The 19,290-nt window shown below is 44.0% G+C and overlaps 3 protein-coding genes and 2 non-coding genes across 5 annotated transcripts; 3 read left to right on the forward strand and 2 right to left on the reverse strand.

The window, feature by feature from the left end:
* The first annotated feature begins 57 nt into the window (after positions 1-57).
* LOC135335254 (oxysterol-binding protein-related protein 9-like) lies at positions 58-5,859 on the forward strand. The gene is made up of 15 exons (XM_064530683.1): positions 58-285; positions 366-495; positions 940-1,016; positions 1,218-1,582; positions 1,952-2,109; positions 2,260-2,419; positions 3,363-3,444; positions 3,747-3,851; positions 3,981-4,065; positions 4,133-4,243; positions 4,493-4,556; positions 4,660-4,800; positions 4,859-4,937; positions 5,085-5,246; positions 5,558-5,859. The coding sequence occupies exons 1-15, from the start codon at positions 160-162 to the stop codon at positions 5,708-5,710; spliced, it is 1,998 nt and encodes a 665-aa protein (XP_064386753.1). The 5' UTR covers positions 58-159; the 3' UTR covers positions 5,711-5,859.
* LOC135335253 (DNA repair endonuclease XPF-like) lies at positions 5,819-12,728 on the reverse strand. The gene is made up of 29 exons (XM_064530682.1): positions 12,514-12,728; positions 12,174-12,267; positions 12,033-12,115; positions 11,843-11,965; positions 11,723-11,780; positions 11,143-11,255; positions 11,039-11,078; positions 10,507-10,620; positions 10,355-10,447; positions 10,113-10,168; positions 9,992-10,045; positions 9,847-9,922; positions 9,715-9,767; positions 9,606-9,634; positions 9,471-9,557; positions 9,199-9,421; positions 9,052-9,103; positions 8,759-8,880; positions 8,582-8,675; positions 8,172-8,309; positions 7,720-7,851; positions 7,573-7,659; positions 7,432-7,517; positions 7,290-7,377; positions 6,691-6,771; positions 6,493-6,552; positions 6,327-6,422; positions 6,211-6,254; positions 5,819-6,078 (listed from the first exon to the last, which is right to left on the reverse strand). The coding sequence occupies exons 1-29, from the start codon at positions 12,609-12,611 to the stop codon at positions 5,916-5,918; spliced, it is 2,637 nt and encodes an 878-aa protein (XP_064386752.1). The 5' UTR covers positions 12,612-12,728; the 3' UTR covers positions 5,819-5,915.
* Trnag-ucc (transfer RNA glycine (anticodon UCC)) lies at positions 11,343-11,414 on the reverse strand. The gene has a single exon. It is a non-coding gene; the product is annotated as a tRNA-Gly (tRNA).
* Trnag-ucc (transfer RNA glycine (anticodon UCC)) lies at positions 11,577-11,648 on the forward strand. Its single transcript has one exon. It is a non-coding gene; the product is annotated as a tRNA-Gly (tRNA).
* A 61-nt stretch (positions 12,729-12,789) lies between the features above and the next one.
* Positions 12,790-17,389, forward strand: LOC135335493 (atrial natriuretic peptide receptor 1-like). Its single transcript, XM_064531006.1, has 19 exons — positions 12,790-12,908; positions 12,979-13,075; positions 13,158-13,287; positions 13,358-13,475; positions 13,540-13,762; positions 13,908-14,071; positions 14,164-14,384; positions 14,449-14,535; positions 14,596-14,864; positions 14,916-15,132; positions 15,198-15,246; positions 15,313-15,414; positions 15,486-15,605; positions 15,795-15,888; positions 16,082-16,169; positions 16,224-16,363; positions 16,679-16,930; positions 17,043-17,134; positions 17,200-17,389. The coding sequence occupies exons 1-19, from the start codon at positions 12,867-12,869 to the stop codon at positions 17,272-17,274; spliced, it is 2,580 nt and encodes an 859-aa protein (XP_064387076.1). The 5' UTR covers positions 12,790-12,866; the 3' UTR covers positions 17,275-17,389.
* The last annotated feature ends 1,901 nt before the right edge of the window (positions 17,390-19,290 follow it).

A 19,290-nucleotide genomic window follows, 5' to 3' on the forward strand; every position in this document is an offset into this window, starting at 1 on the left:
GGATAGAGGGAATAATAGGCGTGGTTTTAAAATGGTATCTAGTGGGCGTGGTTGGCATGACCTTTATGATCGGCTGTAATTTTAATTTAGTAGCTACTGTCTAGCCGCGACTGTCTAGCTAGCTAGCTACGAATATTGACTCACTACTGGCTCGAAGAGATGGCTGTGACGACTGCTAAACGATTCATGGAGGGCCCGCTGTCCAAGTGGACCAATGTGGTGAATGGCTGGCAGTACAGGTGGTTTGTGCTCGACCAAACTGCTGGCCTCCTCTCTTACTTCACAGTGAGTTAAGAATTGGCATTGTACTGAAATAGCTTCTGTTTTTAACACACACTCAATGTATTCCCCGCACACACACACAGTCCAAGGACAAGATGAAGCGAGGATCTCGTAGAGGCTGCTTCCGTCTCAAGACTGCCTTCGTGGGTATTGACGATGAGGACGACTGCACCTTCACTATACGAGTGGAGAGTAGGACCTACCACTTTCAGGGTACATCTGTGGGGGGTCGGAGTGTGCGTCTATGTGGGGGGCTGTATTATGTGATCTGCTCATTTAGTAGCTAGTTCGTATAAGGTGATAGTTGTACAGTAGCCATTTATAGTCTAGTTATTATAGCGGATGTGTGAATGATGATACGGCTAGTGGGGAATGAACGCCTTCCTTCGCACTATGTGTAGCTGGCTTCTTTGTGATGGTGGCAACTGATGTCATCCTCTGTAATCTCTCTCTCCTTTGTCTAGTCCAGTCAGCCTTTACCCCTCCATTAGAGGCCACACTGTGACTACTAGTGTCCTTCCTTACCCCTCCATTAGAGGCCACGCCGTGACTACTAGTGTCCCCTCTTTAGCCTAGCCAGTACAGGACACACAAGTCCTTATTATCTCTCTCTCACTGTGTACGTATTGACTGAGCGTTGTTGGTGTGTTTATGCAGCCCAGAACTCTGAGGAGAGGGAACACTGGGTGGGGGCACTCGACTCTTGCATCAGGAAGTTATCGCAAACAGTACAGGTGAGAGTTAGTTAACTAATGCCCCTAGCATAGCAAAGAATGACAGAGTGTAACTGTATTTATAATTATGTCCATTGATATTTGATATTACATGTAGTAGTAATTTTAAGGCCACGATCAATGCTCAGCTGTAGTACTGTGTAGTATGCTTTAGTTCTGGTGATGGTACCGACATGACCACACGTGTACCCTCTCCTACAGCAAGCTGACATGATTCTGGGTGACCTACACGCTGGGGTTTCACTGGACCAGCGATTGCAGGAGGCCCAGGCCTACCACTCGCTACTGTCAGAACAGTTCCAAGCCATCACCACTTCTTTGAACACCAACGAAGAAGCCAAGCAACTCAGTGAGACTATCCGCACTATGATGGAGGCTTTAAGACAGTGCATTGATATGATTAAAGACTCACAGCTTGTAGGAATAACCACACCCTCTAGCGAGGCCAGCCCACCCCCGGAGGTTATACCGGAGGCAGTAGAAGAGGCAGTAGAAGAGGAGAAGATAAAAGCCACTACGGCCGAAAACACGACTGTAAGCTCTTCAGAAACTTCCAGTGAAGTGAGGTCAGTTTTAACAAAGCGAGCATCAAAGGTTTTTAGTTCATTAGTAGCCTCAATAGACAACTTGTGTGTTTATCGTAGAGTGTGGCTTTGCTGGTACAAGATCACTAAAGAGCGTCAATAAAATCATTACGTCCTATAGAAATGTACATCCCGTTAGTTACATTATTTGCTTCTCGTGTAGATCCTGTGTAGGTAGCTGTATTCGTATAATTATGGTCTTTATGGTGATAGTAACGTCCCCACCCACTCGTAATTATACCTTCATTATTTGCTTCTAGTGTAGTTATGCATACGTGCATTCATGTAATTATATAATTACAGTTCCATGCATGGCGATAATAAAATTAAACGCCTCCCCTCCCCTTCTAGCCGGAGTGTTGAGAGCGAGAGTGACGATGAGTTTTTTGATGCTGACAATGGGCCTGAGCCGATGGTGACCAGCCCCAGTGTTAGTGTGCCCCTCATCGATGAAGACCCTTCAGATGTGGAGGAAGATCAAGAACTGCACGAGGACAATGACACGTCCAGTGAGTCACAGCATCAGACAGGGTGGGGGGTACATGTACGTTACCCCCCACATGGTTGCCAATATGTTCCCCCCCACACGGGGTTGCCAGTATGTTACCCCCCACATTGTTTGCTACCTCCCCACATGGTTACGAGTACCCCCCACATAGGTGGTGTTGCTCAGAACAAGAGCGTGATAATGCACATGCTCTCCCAAGTGAGGATTGGGATGGACCTCTCCAAGATTGTCCTGCCTACCTTTATCTTGGAGAAGAGATCACTACTGGAGATGTGGGCAGAGCTGTTCTCCCATGCTGACTACTTCTCAGAGTGAGAGCATTAACTTTAATATTATGCTACATGTGCATAAAATAGTGTACAATGTACTGATTGAATGGGAAGTGTTCCTTTGACAGACCGTATTTTGAGTAACTAGAACATTCATTCAGTAGCTCTTAAGGCCTTTAGGAGACTACATGCACGGTCCTACCCACTTGTTAGATCCACTCTTCAAGTTATGTAACTTCTGTTGCAGTCAGCCACATTCACGTGTGTGCTACTACTGGGGGTTCGGAGCGGGAGGTAGGTGGTCGGGACTCCGGCGTGCGCAACACCTATATTTCTTTTGTTTCTGAAGTTCTCAGTAACATGTCTGTATTGGTGCACTGGCTTGGACTCAAACTGGGACCCCGGTTACTGGCTAGGACTCTAGCTTGCACTTAGTTTCACGAGACTCCATCTGTGCACTGGTCGGAGTCCAGTTACTGGCTAGGACTCTAGCTTGCGCGGAAGGTCGGGACACCGGCCGAACCATTTTTTTTGCTTAGTTTGCATGATCATAGATAAAGGAGAGGGATTAAAAACAGAAGTCAAAACATCTAACTTAATTCGGAAACTATGTTTTCCAGCCAGTTGTTGTGAAGTTGCTAGAGGGATACAAAGTCTTGTTGTCCCTATTCTCTCGCTACAACTGTCTAACTAAGTATATATAGTGTACTGTGTCACATTGCATGGTCTCAAGGACTACAAGCTAAGCAGCAGGATTCTTAAGGCCACCGTACACCAGGGCAACAAATTGCATACAACATAATATTGTAAGCAATTTTTACATACACGAGGCAATTCATGGCCTGGTGTATGATGGCCTTTAAGATGTGCACACACACAATACATTCACACACCCACATCACACACACACACACACACACACACACACACACACACACACACACACACACACACACACACACCATACCCACACCCACACACACAGTATTCCGGAGCACGTGGATGCCAAAGATCGTGTAGTGGCCATTGTCAAGTATTACATGTCAGCCTTTCATGCGGCCAGGAAGGTGAGGACTCTTTAGAGGGCGGCTAGTAAATGAGGGTGCATTGTGTTCGTTTACACAGTTGGTCCTCAAGCTGTTGTATCGTAAACTGTAAACAAAGCATTTGATTGTACGTACACTTTCACATACACACACACGCACACACACACACACACACACACACACACACACACACACACACATACACACACACACACACACACACACACACGCGCACACACACACACACACACACACACACACACACACCTCATCCCTGTTTGTATGCTAACACTGATGAATAATAATACTGATACTTCCGCTAGAGTTCGGTCGCCAAGAAGCCATACAACCCTGTGCTGGGGGAGGAGTTTCGTTGCTACTGGGACCTCCCTGGAGCTACTAGAACACCTCCTGATGACCTATCAAGGGTAACTACACATCTCGATATTACTTTATAACTTGACCTTTAACCCCCATGCACATCACTGTCACTGACCTTTAACCCCCCTACACACCTCATTGTCTCTATATAACTTGTCCTTTGACCCCCCACATAGCGGCTGATTGAGACTGGCCCCTGTCCCTATGCTAGCTACAACTCTCTGACCTTCGTAGCCGAACAAGTATCCCATCATCCCCCAAGTGAGTGTACACATCAAGGAGGCGGGGTGAACTTTGACCCTAATCACTCGTACATACACGCGTACAGTATCAGCGTTCTATGCTGAAGTGCCCACCAAGAATATGTACGTGACTGGCTGGATACACGCAAAGTCAAAGTTCCTGGGCCTCTCACTCGGAGTGCACCAGATTGGGCTAGGTCAGTACATGTGTGTATATAGCTACAATCTCATTGGACGCGTACATAGACAGTATTAGCTCATACATGTAATTTCAGATATCAACCAGCTAGGCTACAGAATACGTCTTGTTTTATATTGATTGCTTTTTAGAAGTAGCTTGCCAAATTGTTCGCAAAGTCAAGCTGTGTCCACTCACACCCCCTCACACACACACACACCCTCACCCCTCACACACACACACACACCCTCCCCCCTCACACACACAGTGACGCTACGACTGCTCGACTATGATGAGGTGTATACTTGTACCCTCCCCAACGCTTACGGCCGGTAAGCTCACACATCTATAGTAGTACTATCATTCCCCATACACAGCTGTAGCCCCTTACACAAGTTCAGTACATCACACACGCCCACACACATACACACACAGCTCCATCTTGACAGTGCCGTGGCTCGAGCTAGGGGGCAAGGTCAACTTAGAGTGTGAGCAGACTGGATTCAAGGCCAATGTGGAGTTCCACTGCAAACCGTTCTATGGGGGCAAGAAACACAGGGTCACAGCCGACTGCTAGTGAGTGCCCACCCACTCATGTGAGATGTCATGTGATTAATGTTCAATTCCATTCTAGTCATGTGACTGAGAAGAAGCCATTTCTGAAGGTGGATGGAGAATGGAATGGAATCATGCACTCAACTCATCCAAACGGAGTCAGTAAAAATTGTATTTTTTAGCAACCTTTGATTGTCCTTAATTTTAAACACATCATCTGAAAGGCCTATCTCTAAGCTTTCAGAAAATCAATTGCTATATTATTAGCTCGTACAGTCATGTACCGTCACTGCACCCCCCCTCAGGATCAGGAGGTGTTCTTTGATACGTTTACCACGCCCACTATTCGTAAAAAGATCAAGCGACTGGGCAATCAGGAGGAGAAGGAATCACGACGTATATGGCGTCATGTGACCGAGTCCCTCGCTGGGAAGGACGTCGAGGCTGCCACTGATGCTAAACACACTGTGAGCCCCGTGCACTTTGGTTGTTCTTTGCTACCTTTATTGTCATGTACTCGTACTCTAGTAGCAATCCTTGAGGGCCTGTAATTTGTGTTCAGATTGTTCAAACTAATTGATGCATTCAGAATTACCTGCCCAATGGTGTACAAGTTTTGTGATTAATCGAAATACATCAATTTTTAACAAAAACAAAGCCTTACGTTTTTTTTAATTTCACCTGTTTTGGTAACAATCTTCGAGAGTCCGTAATTCAACACTTTAGTTGTTCTTTTCTACCTTTATTGAGGCGTGTCTTTGCCCCCCTCCTCCTGCAGATTGAGGAACAACAAAGAGCTGATGTCCGCGAGCGTAAGGAGAACGGAGTGGAGTGGGAACAGAAGTACTTCCATTTAGAGGGTGAAAACTGGGTGTACAACACTCCACTGGATAAGAGACGCTCGGAAATACTCTCACAAACGGAACAATAAGAGACTGTTGTTTTAGACTCCATTATGATATTGTGTGTGTGTGTGTGTCAGCTCAGTTGATCGTGCACATCTGAATTATTTCATTGTACATATATTATTATTATAGTATGTGTCATACAAATACAAAATACATGTAATCATTGCATGAAGAGGGAATGAAGATAATTTTTAGTTTTTGTATTTGATAAATAAATTGTTAGTGTTCTTATGTTCTCTTCTTTCCCCGAGTGGTGGTGGTGACCTTGGACTGTGTGTGTAGGAATGACCAGAGGAGCTTGGCGTTAGCATCGTTGTCAAGGAGACGATCTAGCTGACCCTCAGAGAGTGAGACCAACTCCTGTAGATCACCGATTTTGTTCATTATACGTCTGTGTATGTGTGTGGGGAGGTGGGATACACGGGATATTAGAATCGGACAATCCCAACTAGGGTTATGAACAGGCACTCATACAAACAGCACATAAGACATTCGATTGATGGCACCATGGCGATATACGTACCTGTAATTCTTTGAATTTATCCCGGGAAGCTTGAGCAGAAAATCCTACATGCCAACATGCACATCTATACACAACCATCTCTATAGTGGGGGTTTACTACTGTTTAGGGCATGTACCTTCACTAAAGGGTTGTACTTGTCTCCCTCCACTTTGTCCAGTGAGTCTTGCCCCATGGACAGCGCCACTTCCACATCTGGCTGACCCTGTCCTACCTGGGGACAGGGGCTGTGCTGATTATATACCATCACAGCCAATACATAGTTGTGTGTGTGTGTTCCCCACCTTTAGCTGTTCAAGGAGCTCTGCTGTAGCATTGGGTGTGGGACACCAGAGGATACGTAGCTGCATCAGATAATACTGGGTCAACAGTTATATACTAGCGAGACTGAGTTAAAACACGCCCACCCACACACACACACACACACACCCAAACGTGACCTACACACCCACACATACACACACATACATACATACACTCACTGTGGGAAAGTGGAGGGTGAGGAGAGCAAGTTTTGATGCAACACTTTGCGATGAGATCTCTCCCTTAATAGAGCCAGACTTCTGCACAAACATAAATAGGCCCATTTTGATTAGAAAGCAATCGTCATTAGATACGCCTTTCAAAGAGCTACAAAATGCAATGCACAATCCTAACTCAAGTTATGAGCACTCAAAGTTAGCTATCAAGACAGACCTAGTTCGGAAAAATCCAAGGTTGGATAACAGCTCTTTAAACGACAATAACTTGCGCACCGTTCGTCCAATCTCAATAATTTTTTGATTTTCTGAAAGCTTAGAAAAAGCTTTTTCCGATGATATGTTCAGTTCAATTTTTTTATCGGACCCCATTTTGCACTTTTCCCCCACCTATAGCCCACGCTTTTTTGTCAAAACGACCTCAAAAATGACCTTTGTTTTAATATGCCATCTGAAAGACCTCACTTTGAGCTACCAGAAAATCATTAAACAGTTGAAATTGGACCATCCAAACCCAAATTATGGCCGTCCAAAGATACCACGTACATACACGCTATGTAATTATCTAGTAAATTAACATGAAGTGTTTCTAACATCTTTACCTGTAGCGAGAATGATCTGCTCTCGTCAAACTCAATGAGTAGGAGTGGTCTCTTATAGTGTCGGGTCATTGCCACCGCCTGGTTGTACCTGTTGTCATGGTAGCAATGAGAGACGACCAATCAGAAGTGGTTGCTAACTCACAATCGTCCAGAATTGAGTGAGCCAATCAGATCGCTGACGCTTTTCCTCTCCACACACATGTCAGGTGAGAGGATGTAATCGCCCACCTGTGTGTGTGTGGGCGTATATGTGTGAGGATGTGTAATATGTGAGGGCGGGCACCTCTAATGTAAGGGGCACGATATCGATCCCTCTCCTATGAATCAAAAATGGTAAAGAACTGCGAAACTCTCGAATATCCACCAGCACCTATGGAAAATAAAAATTATGATTATTGGCTATAATTATAATACTGTATCCCTCACTAACCGATTGTGGCCCCACCTCCTGGCCCCTCCCCCCAGCCTTCCTGCTGCTCACTTCCTGTGAAGCAGAGAGTTCCCTCGTCAGTAGTGTGTTGTCCCCGACCCGACCCTCCCGGTCCACTGGGACTACCATCGACTGAGAGGGGGAGAACATGGTCCAATAGTCAGTAGTTGAGCAAAATAATTATGCATTTGTTTGATAACGACTGGGTGATTGCTAACTTGAGTTTGGATCAAAACATAAACCAATGCATTCTGTAGTTCAAAGAGAGGTCATCACATGACATGCTTAGACAAGAGATCTGGGACTATTCAAAACCCATTCATTTAGACCATTTAAACAAAGTCTGCAGCCTTGTGTTTCTTTTCTGACATTTTGGCAACTAAAAATGGGGCTCACAATCACTAGAAACACAGATTACAATATTAAAAGGCAGCCCCTCTCCCTCCACTCACGGCTCTGTCTTTGATGAGCTGTTCAAATGCCTCCTTCTCCTTCCTGAGTCCAGTGAGGTATCGCTGCTCCTCCACTGAGCTATCATAGAGCAGGAAGTACACTCTCAGGGGCAGCCCGGGGCGACAGGCTTTGAACACCTGACAACAGAAAGAACACACTATCAAGTCGCTGGGCTCAGGAAAGCACAACATCTGGACACAACATAGTGATTATAGCCTATGTATATTTCTGAAAAGGAACGATTTGGAAACCTACTTTCGGGCGGCCATAACTTCACTAAAAAGCAATCAATATCAAAACTAATAGATGCATTCTATAGCTTAGACAATTAATTAAGGCCTATCACTGAGACTACACACACACACACACACCACACACACCACACTACTCACACTACTCACACACACACCTCCACTTGTCTCACGAACTGGATATCAGCGTCATACATGACAATGAACTGTGGTACCATCTCTCTCAACACTGTTCCCATGTGATACGGGTTGCTATAGCAACACAACAAAATATCATAATTATCATCCCTGCAGCTACGTAGACGTCTACGTAGTTTGTTACTATGGTGACTCACTCGTTAGCGCTACTGAGTGGGTGTAGTACAATAACGGGACCAGAGGGGAGTCCAAAGTGCGAGGAGGCGGCTTCCATGCGACCATCATCATCATCACTGAACACCATCTCAAGCTCCTCCTCCTACAGGGAGGCGGGCCACTATAGTATGCGTATATACACTGTACTACTGACAGTATGATTATTATTTTATAATACTTTAATTTTAATTACCAAAAATTATCAATCGAAAATACGCCATTATATTACTGCCCCCCCCGCCCCCACACCACACACCCCACACACACCACACACCTCTAGGAAGGGCTGACAGATGACTCCAGTCTCCACCCCCTCATCATCCCCACTGCAGCACAGACGATATTTAATCAGTATGCAAGAGCTACTTATATACGTATAAAATAATTATAACTATTCTTAATTTTATTTCCACATATGTACTCTTGTTCCTCCACTGTGTCCGTTTTTCTCTTCTTACTAGCCCCTCCCACTTGACTCGGCAGAGATCTCTTTAGATTTTTGCTCGTAGTAGTATCAACGGTGAGATTAAGCCGACTCAGCTGTTTCTCCAGCAAACGCTGACCACCCTCACACAAGTACTGCCGCAGCTGATAGCACGTCCTTTCGTCATTTGCTACCACCAACACCTTACTGCTACCCTCCACTGCACACAGTACACATAGTGAGTGGGTGTGTGTGGGGGATGGGCTCACATTTTTCGTTTGTTCTCGTCTCTTTGCGTATCTCCTCCAGTACCATTGATAACAGATGCCACTTCGGGCTCTCCTCTAGACCACCCCCTGCGTGTGGGCGTGGCTAAAGGGGCGTGATCACTGTTTGCAACTCACCTCCATCATCCTTGCTTGTCTTATCCTTACTGCAGAGAAAGAAAAAAAATGAAAACAAAAATGGGAAAAAAATAAAACAACAAAAAATGTTGTGTGACAGTGTACACACCTTACGCTTTGCTTGCCTAACTTGAAACGACCGTATACTCTCTCCCGAGATTTCTAATCACATGACAACAAAGGAAATGCAATCTCAGTAGCTCAATTGACAAGATTAGAGTGTTCCCTCACGCCCACTCACCACGAATAGTGTGTCTGCCGAGTCCATGAACAGCCAGGAGGAGTGGCCAGAGAACGCATACGTGTCCGTACTAGACCTGGAGCGGTGTGTGTGGGGGTGGAGTGGGCGTGTGTGTGTGTGGGGGGGGGGTGGAGTGGGCGTGTACCTGATGGTCTCCAGATAGTTGTAGAAGGTGACACAGTCGTACTGGGTTAAGAAACTGTGAGGACAAAACCACAAAATAATTGACACTATAACTACTATATTGACTTAGCGTCTGTACTTACTGGAGGAGGGTACGGAGGGTTCGAAGGTCAAACACAAGCTGCTTGGTCTTACCACCCTGCACACAGTAAGCATACATACATTAGTCTACCGCACACTATGCTGTAAGCACACACACACGCATGCACGCACGCACGCACGCTCGCACACACACACACACACACACACACACACACACACACACACACACACACACACACACACACACACACACACACACACACACACACACACACACACACACCAGCTGATTCCAGATGGGGTCTAGTTGTAACTTGATGATCTGGTTAAACGACTTATTCATACAGTTCTCGACAGTAACCTCCTCTGTGTCCAACTATACAGAAGGAAGAGGGGGGGAACTATAATAGCTAGTGGACACAGCTGTGTGCTCACGCTTGGCTGACTTCTCTTGAGTTCCGAGACGCAAGCTTTCATGATATCCAGTACGGCCATCTGTATGGCCACCATGTGGGGGGTCATGGCCTGACGCAGCTCCACCACATCAGGCTGTGTGTGTGGGGGGTACAACATGCTTATAATGAGGCTGTGTGGGGGGCCATGGCCTGATGCAGCTCCACCACATCAGGCTGTGTGGGGGGTACAACATGCTTATAATAAGGCTGTGTGGGGGGTACAACATGCTTATAATGAGGCTGTGTGGGGGGTCATGGCCTGATGCAGCTCCACCACATCAGGCTGTGTGGGGGGTACAACATGCTTATAATAAGGCTGTGTGGGGGGTACAACATGCTGACCATTCAATACCCTCAAAACACCACACCAATCATGACAATTAACATTGGAAAAGCTTAATTGATCGTATGTAACAGGTTTCTTTTGTAAAACATTATAACAATAATTAGCAAATGCTACAAGACTTCTGTAAGCACTGTAGCTTCAAAAACAGGTTCTCTTTATTTCTCACTTTGTGTCTTGAAAGTGAAGCACTGACAGTCGCATGGAATCTGCAGTGGAGTGGAACACTGAGTACAGCCTTAGGCAGAAACCACGGCAATGGTTGCTACTGACCTCGGCCATAGATAGACGTGGCGTAGGAACAGGTTGCGCATGACACGCTCCAGCTGGCAAAACCCGTTGGTGAATGGCTCGGGGGCATCAGAAAAAGATTTGATGAATCCAGCCTGTAAAAAATAGGCCAAAAATTCGTTAAAATAATTGTAAATTAGTTTACATTTAGTTTAGTTTGCATGTAGATGGTAAAAGAGATATGCGTTGGCCGGGAGTCGAACCCGGATCTATTGCTTGGAAGGCAACAATGCTGACCGTTACACCACCAACGCTTCACATAGAGACAGCTGTATTATTTGGGTTTTGTAGAAGCCTGGTGTTTTATGCTCCTTTAATAAACACCTAACTCACTAGCCATAATAAACTCACCAAGTCATAATAATACCTTTCTATTTACAAATAAGATCAAGTGAGGAGGTAACGACCTTCAGTTAGCGTTGGTGGTGTAACGGTCAGCATTGTTGCCTTCCAAGCAATAGATCCGGGTTCGACTCCCGGCCAACGCATCTTTTTTTTTACCAAACACCAATGTTTTTGTATTTACACAACAGTACCAGGGCTTATGCGCCCTTGACAGTACCTTGTTTTTTTCCCTGTAAAGTCTCAATATAAACGCCTCAGTGGAAGAATCTTTTACTCTGCCACATAGACAAGTACATAATTTATAAAGCCAGTGTCACACTTCTCTGTAAATAAGTACCTGTGTCCATTAAAGACGAGAATTCCTGTTACTTTATCTATAGGGCACTGTCCTCGCAGGAAATCCACCACTAAAATCCTTGATGTTATACACACCACACCACCTTGCAAGTAGAGCCCCTCTCTGCCAGTGGAGGAACATGAAGTAGTAGCTGTCTCTACCGATATTCACTATAGCAGACCACACCCACCTTTCCTTGGCCGAGTACTCGTTAGTGATGCATTTCAGGGGATACTCAACGCCTTCCCTGCATAGCTCCTCTGTGAGGAAACTCTGAAAACATAATTTATAGCTTTTTTAGAGATTGATTAACTATTTCATTTGTACGTACCTCAAGACTGGATGCATTGAGCACCAGCACAAGATTGTGCGGATCACAATAGAGCTTCAGGAACTTGAGAAACAATCGATCCAAACCAAGACCTCTGTATAATGGAGACACGTACATTGGTTCCAGAGAGACTACACCAATTATCTATGTTCCTAACCCGTATTGCAATTTTGCATCATTTGTTGCCATTAGTGCATCTAGCACTATCCATGTAGAGATTTCTATAAGCCATATTAATTAAACGTTAAAATTCTCAGGCTCGGTAGGAAACCCAATTGGTGCAAGGGATATATTATATATTGACTTAGCGTCTAGTGTTCATTATTAATAACTGACATACCTTGCCATTATGACGAGGCCATCTTCCGACAGCAGCTCGATAAGTGTCTGGTTCTCAAAGTCCAGCACCACTTCATGTTGAGGAGCTAGCTGAGCCATTTTACAGATGAGAGCAGTCCTGATGGCATGCAGTGCACCATGCAGTGCAGAGTCTTCTGTTCTACAGTGGTTCCTGCACACACAGTAGTCTAATCTGCAGTAGCTAAATAGTAATAGGTAAAGACGGGAGTAGATAAAAGAACATATCACACATTTCATGAATATAATTATCAAGTATGCAAGCACTAATAGCTACTAACTCATAGAAGTGACAGTCTACTAGGCTAGCTGTGACTGTGACAACCAGCAGCACTTATGTATCTCTATCACTTGGCTCCTTGGAAACTTCTATTGCTGGTAAGGCCCAGTAGATAGCTATCAGTTGAGCCTGTAATGTAAAGTTGACATGCATAATTATACTTTGCAGGCACATCTTTGCAGTGCATATCATGACACCAGTAATGTGTTGTATCACTGTTGGCCACTGAATGCTGACAGTAGCACTGCAACTGTTGACTGCCAAGGTGAGTCTGATGGAATATTAGCTAGATAGCAAAACTGGTATGAATGAAAAGAGACGTGCCTGTTGTAAATATTAAAATGCAGGATTGAGTTTGGAATGGGTTGATGGAGCTCCTCCAGAGCGGATGAACCAAGGCCAGCTATTTAACGTATCCTATAGAGCAAGGGTGGACCCTGAGTTCTACACACAGTCAATGGCCTTCCCTACTCACAAGTGAGTTTACAATCATACTGAGATCATCATAGCCGTACTGCGTATCTGACTGTTAAAAAATTCAATGCAGCGAGACCTTTGTCCGTGAGTTCTGTGGCCAGATATGCTCTGATAGAGTCGGTGACATCAATCTGAACACTTGCTGTGTTTGGCATGCCAACATCCATACCTGTCATCCCTCACTATCAGTAAACACACAATTAATGCTGATTGTTAATTACGATATTTATCACTATAATTATATTTTTGCAGAATCCTCAGTGCAATTCTACACCAAGAGTGTGCGGCCCGTGGGTGGCGTACGATGGAGTGTTGTCCACTCACACGCTTTCACAATATGGACCACTTAACCGGACATTTACAAGCGTGAATGTTCATGTTGACTTTGAGGGAGTGAATGTAATCATAGCTCATCTCAAAATCGGGAATATCCAGCTGGTTCTAGGACAGGAGATCCTGATAATGTCATCTAGAGGTCAGCTATGGTATTGTGTTTGCAATCAATAAACAGATATTGTGTTGTTAAAAGTGCATGGGTAATGTATATCCGACATTATCGCATGAATGTAATCCATCCAAAGGTAATACAATACAATGTCATCTTACGTGTATGTATGCAGAGTGTGGGGATGGTGTGTGTGCCAGTGAAGTGGGAGAGACCTGTGAGACGTGCTCTGTCGACTGTTGTCCTCAACAACAGAGCACCATCAACACACAGGGGATCATTGTTGGCATCTTTGTACCTCTTGTTCTACTGTCTTTATCTACCGTTGCCATAGTTGCTGTGAGCGAGATTATATATTTGCAATAATTATACAGTTTAATATGCAGGAAGTAAGTAATAATTACTCCATATGATTTGATATTGTTTTGCAGCTCTACTATGTGCACAAACGGAAGATGTTTTTCGATGAGAGTTGGATTATCAGTTACGATCGTTTACAACACAGGGGACCAAATCACGCCCACTCTAAGAATAGCGGGGGCAGGCACATGTCATTGGAGCCGACGAGGAAACTATCACTAGAGAGTGCCAACGCAAGAACTTTGTATGACTTTAATATCTCACCAACAACATTTACAGATATTGGAATCCAGTAAGTCCTTCAGATTATATATAGCCTTGTAATCTGTGATCATGTGACCTACATCATTGTGCAGCGAGGGTCAAGTGGTTGCTATTAAAATGATACGCAGACGAAGCATTGCACTGACCAGCAATGTTCGGAAAGAGGTGTTGCAAATACGGTAATTATTTATTAAAAATCACATTATTTATTTATTGACCCTGTATTAATTTGGTTGTAGAGTACTGGATCATCCCAATATATGCAAGTTTGTTGGAGCTACGTTGGGCGACCCAACAAAGCAAGCCATAGTAACAGAGTATTGCCCTAAGGGTAGCTTACGTGACGTGCTCATTAATAAAGACATTTCACTAAATTGGGGATTTCGATTTTCCTTTATGTCTGATATTGCACGAGCCATGTCGTATCTCCACCAAAAGAGGATATATCACACAAGACTCACTTCAAACAACTGTCTCATCGACAATCGCTGGACTGTGAAGATCACAGGTAATTTAATTAGCAGAAAAAAAACAAATTGTTCACATGTGTATATTTCAGATTTTGGATTACCTACCCTCCGATCAACTGAAGATACGCTTGGTCATAACAAGAGCGGGTCGCTAAGTAGCCTGTACCGACTAAAGAGGAGGACTGCAAGTACAGAGTATCTTAGTCCCTATTTCCCGAATCAGACGCTACGTATTTATCAGCCACCAGAGATAAAAGACGATCCATTAGACGCACTTGTTCCTCGGCCAACAACAGATGTGTACAGGTGCCGTGATAACATTCTAATTCTGCAATTGATGTACGTTTGATTGCTTCTAACTTTTCTTGCAGTTTTGGAGTTCTACTAGTTGAAGTGGCAACAAGAATTGACCTCTATACTGTAAGCTGTGTGCTCACATAATATTTATGCATTCTGGCAATATGCCCCCCCCCCCCTTGTACACAGATGGATGAGTCAAAGTTGGGCTCCAACTTCAAGCCAGTGATTCGACTCTCGGACCTAACAAGCTCCGAGGCACCTTGTCCCTGCCCTCTGGACTATCTTGATGTGAGATAGCTGCCGTGCATAATATTGTGTAGTGTCTCTAAGTTCTCGTTTGATTTTCATAATTTCTACAGCTCATAAAGAGATGCTGGTATCAGCCTGCTCTTCGAAGACCAACCTTTGAGCTTGTTAAGAAAACTCTCACTCAGATCAACCCACACAAGGAGAATCCAGTGGACATGATGATGGCTATGGTAGGTATCCTAGCTCTCTTATAGTCTACGTACCCATGGCTATGGTAGGTATCCTAGCTCTCTTACAGTCTACGTACCCATGGCTATGGTAGGTATCCTAGCTCTCTTATAGTCTACGTACCCATGGCTATGGTCGGTATCCTAGCTCTCTTATAGTCTACGTACCCTGTTCTCTGATTACAATTATAGATGGAGAAATATTCCAAACACCTCGAGGCTCTTGTGGCTGAGCGAACTTACGAGTTGGAACTGGAGAGAAACAAAACGTCAAGTGTTCTGCACAGTGAGTGTATACATTGGTTGCATGTATTCCTAAATTACAATATCCTTATGTACATTGTTTGCATGCATTTCTTATAAATTTATACAATGTTTGCATATAATTTATTTATTATTTGCCTGCATTCTTTACACACATTGTTTTCATGCGTTCTTACATTGTTTGGATGCATTCTTTACACGTTGTTTGTATGTAGGTATGCTACCAAAGACTGTAGCTAATGATCTAATATACGGCAAGCCTGCCCCGGCAACCAGCTTCCAATCTGCAACCATTTTTTTCAGGTAAATTATATTTTGTGTATACCAGATTTCATTATCCTCCGGCATTCGATGCAGTGATATTGTGGGCTTCACCAAACTAGCGAGTTCCAGCACTCCCATGGAGATAGTCACATTCCTCAACGAACTATACACTGTGTTTGACAGCATCCTGGACCATTTCAATGTCTACAAAGTCGAAACAATTGGTGATGCGTGTAAGTTAGAGTTCCCATATACTTTTGTTTTACATGTAAACTAGTTGAGATTTGATAATACTTTCACCTCCCTTGAAATAAGCAAAATGCAGAAAATTGACCATGAGAGCCTATACCTACCGAATCAACTAGCCATGAAAATAGATGGCACTGAAGCGTTGTACTTATATAGTACTGCATGTGTGGTCCATCCCATTGTGTACACTGTTGTGGGTTGAGGTTTGAATTTCAAAATACAAATACTTGGCATTCTGATAATTATACAACTAAGCACTATAGTACATATATATTATAATGATTGTGCGTTCACTGCAGACATGGTAGTGTCTGGCGTCCCCAGTGAGAATGGAGACCGCCATGCAGGGGAGATAGCCAGTATGGCCTTGGAGCTCCTTGCTGCCAGTAAGCTGTTCAGGATCCCGCACAGACCAGAGATGACACTAGAGATAAGGGCTGGAGTACACACTGGTCCTGTTTGTGCTGGCGTGGTGGGTATGAAAATGCCTCGATACTGTCTCTTTGGGGACACAGTTAACACGGCCTCGAGAATGGAGTCCACCAGTGAAGGTGACCCAATAGTGTATAGCGATTCCACCAGCACACGTTACACACTTAGCTGATGTGACAGTAAGCTGTTTACTGCATGCATGTATTGTGTGTGTCTTTTATGTCCATGCAGCAATGAAGATTCAATGCAGCTCTGATACGTACCAGTTGCTGATGAAACTGGGAGGGTTTCATTTGGAGAGCAGGGGAGAGATTTCAGTCAAGGTACGTAGTTGCCATGGTTATGTCTCATGCAGTATGTACTTCATCTAAGCAACAACACAACACAGGGGAAAGGTGTCATGGACACTTGGTGGATAATGGGGAAGCTCAGCACTGAACAAGTGAACATCATATTCGAGTGATCATACATAAAACTGTTACAACACAATGATTTCGTTATTTTTTTATTATCAAAGTAGATCTATTTTGTGTATACCGTACCCTCGCGAAAATAAGCCCATCTTGAATAAACGCCCATCCCCTCTTTTGCTTCAAAGTTCTTGCACGAGGGTATTTTCACTCGATTATAAGCCCACCCAGAATAAGAAGTTGAGCATGCGCAGTAGCTGAATGCCACATGTTTACTATTAATTTTAGTGAAGAAAGGAAGTTTTAGGTAGTAGCTAGTAAGACTATACTCCTTGCTGGACCAAGATCAGACATTATAACTTTCTCTGTATGGATCTGTTTGCCCCTGAAGATGTATATGCAGGGAACAAGTAGTCCTATATGCTGAGAAAGGAAACACAAAGTCTAAGAAAGTTATCACACAGGCTAATTTTGCAGGTTACCTTGCCTTGCTTTTCTGAAACAAAGTACCTGATAGCTGCGCTCTGTAAGAGTATGACCTACCATCCTTCGAGAAGTTTCTACTACATCTAACATCAACAAGCAACGAATAGAGTCAGACTCAGAGTCCACTTCTTCATGTTCATTCTCTTGTCATGTTTTAATCATACTCATGCATTAGTTTATAACATTGTTGTTGTCAATAAAATGTTCATACTATGTATTAAAATGAAAATACAATAAGAATTGGCATAGAGCAAAGTGTAAACCTCGATTTGAGGCCGCGGGTGGGCGTATATTCGAATGAAAACTCGCCGTTCGCGATTAAACGCCCAGTCCCCTAATAAGCCTAGACTTCTTGCAGAAAAGGGTGGGCGTATTTTCGCGAGGGTACGGTATTATACTGAACATCAAACATGCTAGCCTCCTTCACAAGGCCCTGGGTACAGACATGCTATATACTGTGTTTTGCAAGTTGCTTGTCATTGTGCACAGTAAATGGGCGTTGTCTATAGTACTACTGTGGTTACTAGATTTAATCAGGAATGTGCTGACTCATAACTTTCTTTATGTCCTCTAATCTCTACCTGCTCACTTCTATAACTAAAACAACTGCCATACTGGCTTCATGCAACAGAGGTATAGCAAGTCAACAGAGTACTGCATGTGCATATACACTAACAGCTTAGCTAACTAAGTTAGCAAATTAATTTTTTTTTGCTGAATAGACACATTCACTTTACTACAGACTCAGTAGTACTATGCTGTGCACAATGAAAAGCAACTTGCAAACACAGTACATGGTTTTACAGTGGTACATGCATTGCTAGGCAATTTTTGTAGCTTGCTAACTCATCAAGTGTGTTTGTCTGGCACGTCTTTAGAATGGTGCTTGTAGTCTTGGAAGTTGTTCACCCAGACATGTTACATACATGGTTTGTGCTTGTGTACACTAAACCAATGTCCCGTGAGGCCCAAGGTCACTTCCCAGCATACCTTGCATAGTTACACCTCTTATTAGTTTAGCAGTGCAAGCATCTGTTCCGTAAATGGCTTGACGGTAATGAAGTGTAGCATCACCAAATACTACTTGCACGTTTGGACCACTGGGTATGACTAGGTGGCGTGTAGCAGGTAGGTGGTCTAACCTGCTGTCGATGTCCTGTTTGGAATTTTCTTCATTCTTGACACCTAACCTACTCTGAGGACGGAAAATATCCACCAACGATTTAATAGCATTTTACATCACAATTATTGCAAATTATGTGTATGTACATACGGGTTTGTATTCCCCAGTGATGGTTGACTATCGTGCTTTTCCATGCAGGTACTCGGTGTTCCTCTGTATTGGAAGGCGCCTCTGTTCGTTGCCAGCCTGGGTAAAGCCAAAGACAGAACCACAGTGACCTTTCCAATACTGCAGAAGATGTGGAGAAGGTGTGTTGCAATTGAGCTCACTGTATTTACATCAGTAGTCTGTGGAGGTTGTTGTGTGCTACATGTACATGATTGGTCAAGGCACAGGTGTGTGTATTAAGAATTAGCTAGTGTGATCCAAAGTTAGTGTGATCCAAGTCTGCAATTTATGA

Source organism: Halichondria panicea, chromosome 4 (genome assembly GCF_963675165.1).
Source record: "Halichondria panicea chromosome 4, odHalPani1.1, whole genome shotgun sequence".
In the NCBI taxonomy this organism is placed as follows: Eukaryota; Metazoa; Porifera; class Demospongiae; order Suberitida; family Halichondriidae; genus Halichondria; species Halichondria panicea.

Coding starts and splice junctions, on each gene's coding strand:
- LOC135335254 (XM_064530683.1), top strand. CDS start 160: ATGGCTGTGACGACTGCTAAACGATTCATGGAGGGCCCGCTGTCCAAG. Junction 496..939: donor TAGGACCTACCACTTTCAGG/GTACATCTGTGG, acceptor GTGTTTATGCAG/CCCAGAACTCTGAGGAGAGG. Junction 3,445..3,746: donor CCTTTCATGCGGCCAGGAAG/GTGAGGACTCTT, acceptor TACTTCCGCTAG/AGTTCGGTCGCCAAGAAGCC.
- LOC135335253 (XM_064530682.1), bottom strand. CDS start 12,611: ATGGCTCAGCTAGCTCCTCAACATGAAGTGGTGCTGGACTTTGAGAAC. Junction 9,558..9,605: donor GACAAGCAAGGATGATGGAG/GTGAGTTGCAAA, acceptor GCCCACACGCAG/GGGGTGGTCTAGAGGAGAGC. Junction 7,518..7,572: donor TCGTGCCCCTTACATTAGAG/GTGCCCGCCCTC, acceptor ACACACACACAG/GTGGGCGATTACATCCTCTC.
- LOC135335493 (XM_064531006.1), top strand. CDS start 12,867: ATGTATCTCTATCACTTGGCTCCTTGGAAACTTCTATTGCTG. Junction 13,076..13,157: donor TGCAACTGTTGACTGCCAAG/GTGAGTCTGATG, acceptor ATTAAAATGCAG/GATTGAGTTTGGAATGGGTT. Junction 15,415..15,485: donor GCCCTCTGGACTATCTTGAT/GTGAGATAGCTG, acceptor TAATTTCTACAG/CTCATAAAGAGATGCTGGTA.